Below are 6,806 nucleotides of genomic sequence, written 5' to 3' on the forward strand. Positions count from 1 at the left end.
GGTTTTTTTTTAAAGTCCCATCATACACCTTGAAACATTATGCAAGGCTTAAATTCACACTCGGCGGTAGAGGTAAGATAGTAAAATCGAGCAATTATTAATCTTGCGGATTTGACATTGCAAAATATTTTTAAACATTTAGGATTGACGACAAAAAAATGATTTGACACTTAATTGATAAATTATAATGTAAAAATACTAAATAGTTTTTTAAAAAGTGAAAAGACGTTGTGAGAATTTTTTTTAAATTAAAGATTTGTCTTAGGTTGCATTTAGAAAATGAAAATTGTGTTGACGTTGTTGTTTTTTGTTGACATTTTCGATTGAAACACTGTGTTGCGTTTCCCTTTTCTTGGTTGTTACGTTTTATTGCTTGGTTTATTTATTTGATCAACGTCATCTCACTTGGTTTTACGTAAAGGGGATATATCTGTACATTTCAGCAAAAATAAAATGTTTTATTCCTTTTTTATCTGCCTGGGGAGAACTTTGAAATTGTAGACAAGGCCACTGAGGTCAAAGCAGTATTCTTCCTCCACCGTCCTAGACACCAGCTGCCAATATCCTTCTTTCTCCAGACGAGACATGTGCGGCTCCAGAAGGTCCTTGTACTGGCTGTGGTTCAGGTACTCTTCTCTCATCACTATACACACGAGTCCGCCTGTGGAGTATATGTTTATGTTGATGTTTGTTATGCCATCCTCGACAACATTTTGATAATTAAGGAGGCAGGCTTCCTACCCTTCCTATCAGGGTCAATTAATCCAGGCTGTTGAGGATACACCATCCTATCAGAAAGACCAAGATATTTTGTCAAAATGTTCTTCCCATTCGGAAATTGACCTCGAATCTGCTGGGTGCGACACCGAAACGCTTATTCGCCACACCCTAGACGCTTGTCTATAGAGCGTGCAAACCAAACTTGACTTCCATAATATTTTCCATACACTTCATATTACAAACTAGCATCGGTACTTCATAGGAATCTATTGCACCAGGAAGAATTAGCAACATGCCCCCTCCCCCGCCTTCCAAACCCACCACAAGTCAGAAAAATGTAATACCAACGACATGACACAAAAAAAATCTCTCTGACATAGGGAACCCTATATAAACTCAATTCAAAGAAAACCACGCCTCATTGAAATCAAAATTACCATGAAGATAGCCATACTATCAGTAATTGTGCAGGGATTATATTTTGTCTTTTTGTCTCTGGGCTGATTCATGCATACATGGGAATTAATAATACCTTCGGGCCGTCCAAACTATTATCTTTATGTTAAAATGAGTTTGAAGTACAGCAGCGAAAAATACAGAATACTTAGTATATTTTGTTAATAAGCTCATTTTACTAATCAATAACGCGACCCCAGGACTCAGATAATGTTCATTAATTCAAAAAGGTGCCAAACGCTTACCTGGCTTCACAACCCTGATGAGCTGATCCAGACTATTGTAAGGAATGTGTCCTTCGCCCATACCTCCGGATGTCACAGCACAGTCGTAAGTATCTGACATAGTGAGGGATACAATTTTTTAAAAACCGATGAAGTTTAGAAACAGAGCAGAATAGTATTTTAAAAAGCGAAAATTAATTGCTACTCAATGAAAGACTAACCCCTGGACCCAGTCCTGAAAGATGCTTTCAGATCAAAGCAGAGTGTCACTGGGTTTGGGCGATGTAAAGCGTGGCATTTAAAATCTGCTGAGAGCTAAGTAAGCCGAGAAGACCAACCCGGGTCACCCCAAAAACATTCCGGTTAACAAGGTTGTAGTGAAGTTACAACGGGCGTAGCAAACCTGTGAAGGGTTAATTACTGCCAAAAATCAAAGAAATGGACTAAATAAACGGACAGACTAAAACTGAAGACCGAATGGACATGTTAAACTACTATGAGCTGAAAAAAAAGCCACCAGGAACAGGAACATACACTGTTTACTCATTGGAAGCAAAAAACCACAATAGTTGACTTCGTGGAGATATGGAAAACTGAAACGATGCGGTAGCAGATGGCAATTACGTATTCCAAAAAACTAAAACAGTGAAGATGTCAACAATATCACCAGGAGTATGCAGCATGCAACGATTCTAACTCCGATAAATAACGTGGACAGTTTTACGAAAAACTCTGCATATTCGTAAAGTAATAAACCATAGGGCTAAAGTTATTATTGTAGGCACCTGGGTAGGACCCACAGTTAGATAAATACCAAGCAACTCACAGCGACAAAGACTCGCATCAGAGCAGCAAAGGTTTAATGCTTCTATGATTTTTCATCCAACACGTCCCGACATAGCCAACACTTTTTCAACACAGTGGAGGTCAAATATAAATGATATGGTACAACTGGAATGTTTTATCCCAGTCAGATCTAAGTTACAACATATTAACTAAAACCAAACAAAACAAAGTGAGCAGCATCAGCGACTCATGAGTAATCTGCCGTTTCGAGTACGACGCCGCTGGCCCAGATCAGTGTGTTGTTATGCACCAGTGGGCGGCGGGGTGCTTGTTGATGTTGAGATGTCAACACTTTTGGACACTGAGACAGCTGAGCAATATTTGTGCGATGTCTGCCTTCCGATTTCGTTTAAGATTTAGGTTTCAGTGCCGCATTTTTTTCATCCAATCACAAAGTTTGAGACAGGTTTGACAGAACACTTTGTCTACAACATCCTTAAGAGATAAGTGAAATAGGAGTGTCATGTAAAGGAACAATTATTGTGAGCTTTTAAGACCACCACCAACTATAAAGCCCAACTCTCTAGCATGATATGATGTAGAATACTATTTAACTGCAGCTATAATGGAACGTCTCACCTTCAAGAATAGGTAACTTCTTGTTACTATCTAGGTAGGTGCAGATGAAGTGATCGTACAATCTCTTCTGGCGAGCTTTTTCAAGCATTCCTTCACTGGGATCCAGGGCATCGATATGCTTAAACCCAAGGTCCCTTAGCTGGAGATGAAAGAAGGCTTTTTTAAAATAATAAAACTAAAGCAAGTAATAGATATAATCTGATTTCAGATGTAAGTGTCGGTTATTGAATTTCCGAATTAGCAACATATGTCCGTTTACCTTTGTTTTTTTATGTTCGCTTATTGTGTAACGTTACGTATGGTATTGTATGTAGGGCCTAATGAAAGTATGAGAATATTTTTATCGTTTAGTGTTGCAATGTTTGTTTTTTAATGTTTGTGAATGTGGTGCACAACAATAAGTTGTTCGATTAATAATGTTATCTATTTTTGCTATTAACTGTATTATCATCGTCATTGTCAGCACCACTCACATGCTCAGCAACAAAACCCGTGCCAGCAGCAACATCCAAAATGCGAATGTCTGCAGGTTTTGAAGAGGGAAAGAAATCGGCAACAGCCTGGGCAGCTATCTTTGGGCCACGGTATAAGTCTGGGTTCAGGTGCTGAGGAAACCAAATCAAAACTTTTCAATAGATATTAATGCCTATCTGAAGTGTTAATTTGAATGTAGGAAATTAGCAAGAAGGCTGGTATAATACCACTGCTTGTTGTAGACGATTTTGAAGTATGTAATATAACGTTTTGAGTACCTCAGGATTTATATTTATTTCAAGAAAAGTTAATTTTTTTTACATGTACATCATAAATGATGACGGATACATGAGTTTATCAAGTAGATTTGATACAATCAAATTTTAATCAGTAAAAAAATGGCTCTTCAAATTCCTCTCATGCAACAGCAAATTAAAATTTTGTTTTGAGTGAGAAACCAAAACTTGAGATTAGGTCAACTTGTTTGGAGTTATTTATAGCAGACGATTTGACGTCTATTTTCCTTGTGACGTTCACTAGAATAAGGTCAATACATACGTTAATAGTTGTTTATTACTGACATAATATTTTCACCCTTTGAAAGTTTTGACATCATCTTGCTCTTACAATCAATTTCACTTAGTACTCCTTCTTTTAAGTTTATTATTATTCTTCTGTTGGAGAACGATTTTCTTCTGTTTTATGAGTAGAACTGAAAATGTTGACATGCAAGAGGTTTAATTCCGATCTAAGAATGTGCCTTTCCAAAAAGTAAATAATCATGTACGTCGAATCCTTCAAGCCGTTCTTTCCATTCGTTCATTTACATATTCTCGTAAAGTTTAGGTTGTTTTTTGCCCAGCCGCTTTTCTGACTTTCCAAAAGATGGAGAACTACAATAAAATACCATAAAATTAATAGACAACTATACTGCCTATACAAATCTGTGGTTTTTAAAACGTAAATAATCAATTTGTTCAGGATTGTTATAGTTTCTGTTGGTTTGTTGTTGTTGTTGGGGTTGTTTTGTTGTTGTTGTTTGTTTTTTTTTTGGGGGGGTGGGGGGGTTGTTGTTGCAAAGTTTAGATTGTTTTCGTCACCGTAACTTAACGATATGCAACAGTAGCTTATCGGTCTTTTATGACGAAGAAGAAGGCAACAAATGAGCCACATGAAATAACATATTAGCGCATAATTGTCAAATATTGAATGTGCCTGATATTTTTCATGGGTATTTTTAAGGGAAGTTGTTTGTTTATTTGTCTATTTGTTTGTTTGGTTACTTCGTTGGTTTTGCTTAATTTGCTGTTAATTCAGTGGGCCGCGGTGTGGATACTGTCCTTATTTTCTACATTTGGTTCTGTTATTCATAAGTACAACCTCTCTCGTATATCGTAACCTAAACATTCATTTTAACATTTACTTTTTTAAGTGAAAAAACCCCCCACACAAATAGTTCGCTTTCTTCCACCTATCCCTAAACTGACAATGTGTCTATAACGCTACCCCACAGGCACTCCGCCAATCGGAAATGGCAATGGGTGCTTCACCGTCAGTTCGGACCCATTAATTTTAATCATCATACTCGTACGTGTAACATGCTAATGTGTGGTTACCCGCACGATTCAAGATAAAAAGAGAACACTTTGGTTACAGAAAAGTGCAAAGCATACTGGCATCAGGTGGGCGTTTGCGTGAAAATTAATTTGTCAAATAAAAAATATTTTTGTTGTAGTAGAGATAATGAAGTGATCTCGTGACTCAAAACAATGGTTGCTTTTAACGTTAGAACAATTTTTCTGAATCGAAAGCAGGACTCAATTTTGCGTATCTAAAGAACGTTAGCATTTGTTGCATACAATGATACTGCTGTTGACGTTCAAATTTACGGGCGAGGTTACGATATAATTCGTCAGATTTTTCCTGTGGAGTCAACTGCAGCTATTTGCATTTTTTAAAATATATAGAGTCTCTTCTCCGAACAGGACATTGGAACAAGACAAGTCGTTTGCTTTTTTAGAAAGCATCCCTCCAACTAATAAAGATATAGCCCTCAAATGCAACTAACTGAAGGATTGAAGAGGTGACATGGCTGTTTAAGTTGGGTGAGAAGACTGCCAGTTCAGGAAACCAACCCCCCCCCAAAAAAAAAAAAAAAAAAAAAAAAATTAGGGAAAATGAGCTGTAAAATTTGACTCTTAGTCCCAAGTTCTTATGGCGAATACGGCTTTTACTAGCGAATCTCGTTGAACTCTAACCTTGGACAGCTAAAGTATATTGCAGATACACTGAACGGAACGTAGGTCCAAAATATTACACAAAATACTATCATCAATACTTTTGTCATCCCTTGAACATTTGCAGTTAGTACCGTTTCTCCTGAAAACCGAAAAATACAAAGATGGTATGTGGCTTTTACCAAAAAGAGAAAAAAAGAAGAAAAAAAGCCGAGGCGATCCCTAGAGGTTGGGGGGAGAGGGGGTGGTGGTGGTTTCTTTTACAAAGAAATGTAATAAAGAGTATTGAAACAGAGAAATACTATAGGAATATTTGAGCTTTCAGTTGAACTTTCTAAAAGATTATCATTTTCTGGGTTCTTTATTATGTAAATTTACTACGCTAACTAGTTACATCATAAGTTGAAAAAATGTAATGGTTTGACAACCCCCTACCCTATAACCCCGTTTCAACATTGTAATTTTTTTCAAAGAGGCTGAACCTCAGGGTGTATCATTCACGTCCTATAGGGCCAGGTAAAAAGAGTTAGAAAGGAAAATATAAATTCCCCAAAATACCTTAAGTTCATAATATATTGCTGGGGATTCGATTTAGGTCAATTGCTTTGTAGTCAAGCATAATCAACTGAGCAAGACTATTACCTGATCATAACCATCGTCTTTACTCCAATCGGAGTAGAAAGTTGCCGTCTTCTCAGGATGACCCCCGTTTTTGTACGCCACAGCCAAGTGCTTCCGTGCGACCTCAATCGTCTCATTAGAAGTAGACATGGTGGGTATCTGTTTCAAAAATGCAGATTCGTTGAGTTTACGGGATCTCTCACAACTCTTAATAATAATAATAATAATAATAATAGATAGCATTTGTATAGCGCATATCCCCGCTCAACAGCAGGCTCTATGCGCTTTACACTATATTATTACCCCAGCAGACCATAGAACACTCCGAAACATTCTCAGCTTCCCGGGAAGCATACAGTGCAAGCTGCGGATTTCATGCGCTCAAATACTATCAAACTGACAAGATCTTTCACTGTCTATAGCTGGGTACCCATTTCCACCTGGGTGAAGTGAGGAAAATTCGTGTAAAGTGCCTTTCCCAAGGACCCAACGTCGGGCCCCTGACGGGATTCGAACCCACGACCTTACGGTTTATTATTAAACGTCTGGGGCTCCCCGTTGCACAGCACATATTCTTACTCTTTTTTCAAACGCGTTAACATTTTAATTACCATCACTGTTGAGAAGCAACAAAATGCACTAATACGTT

At 37.6% G+C, this 6,806-nt stretch overlaps 1 protein-coding gene across 1 annotated transcript; it reads right to left on the reverse strand.

Moving 5' to 3' along the window:
- Nucleotides 1-455: 455 nt before the first annotated feature.
- On the reverse strand, nt 456-6,307 carry LOC101853526 (methyltransferase-like protein 27). Its single transcript, XM_035973981.1, has 5 exons — nt 6,179-6,307; nt 3,299-3,430; nt 2,826-3,000; nt 1,422-1,514; nt 456-661 (listed from the first exon to the last, which is right to left on the reverse strand). Exons 1-5 carry the CDS (start codon nt 6,305-6,307, stop codon nt 459-461), a joined length of 732 nt encoding a protein of 243 aa, XP_035829874.1. The 3' UTR covers nt 456-458.
- Between the last annotated feature and the right edge of the window lie 499 nt (nt 6,308-6,806).

The sequence above is a fragment of the Aplysia californica genome, unplaced genomic scaffold (assembly GCF_000002075.1).
Source record: "Aplysia californica isolate F4 #8 unplaced genomic scaffold, AplCal3.0 scaffold00039, whole genome shotgun sequence".
Classification (NCBI taxonomy): Eukaryota; Metazoa; Mollusca; class Gastropoda; order Aplysiida; family Aplysiidae; genus Aplysia; species Aplysia californica.

Coding starts and splice junctions, on each gene's coding strand:
- LOC101853526 (XM_035973981.1), bottom strand. CDS start 6,307: ATGTCTACTTCTAATGAGACGATTGAGGTCGCACGGAAGCACTTGGCT. Junction 3,001..3,298: donor CGGGTTTTGTTGCTGAGCAT/GTGAGTGGTGCT, acceptor TACTTGCTTTAG/TTTTATTATTTTAAAAAAGC. Junction 662..1,421: donor CATCAGGGTTGTGAAGCCAG/GTAAGCGTTTGG, acceptor TATACTCCACAG/GCGGACTCGTGTGTATAGTG.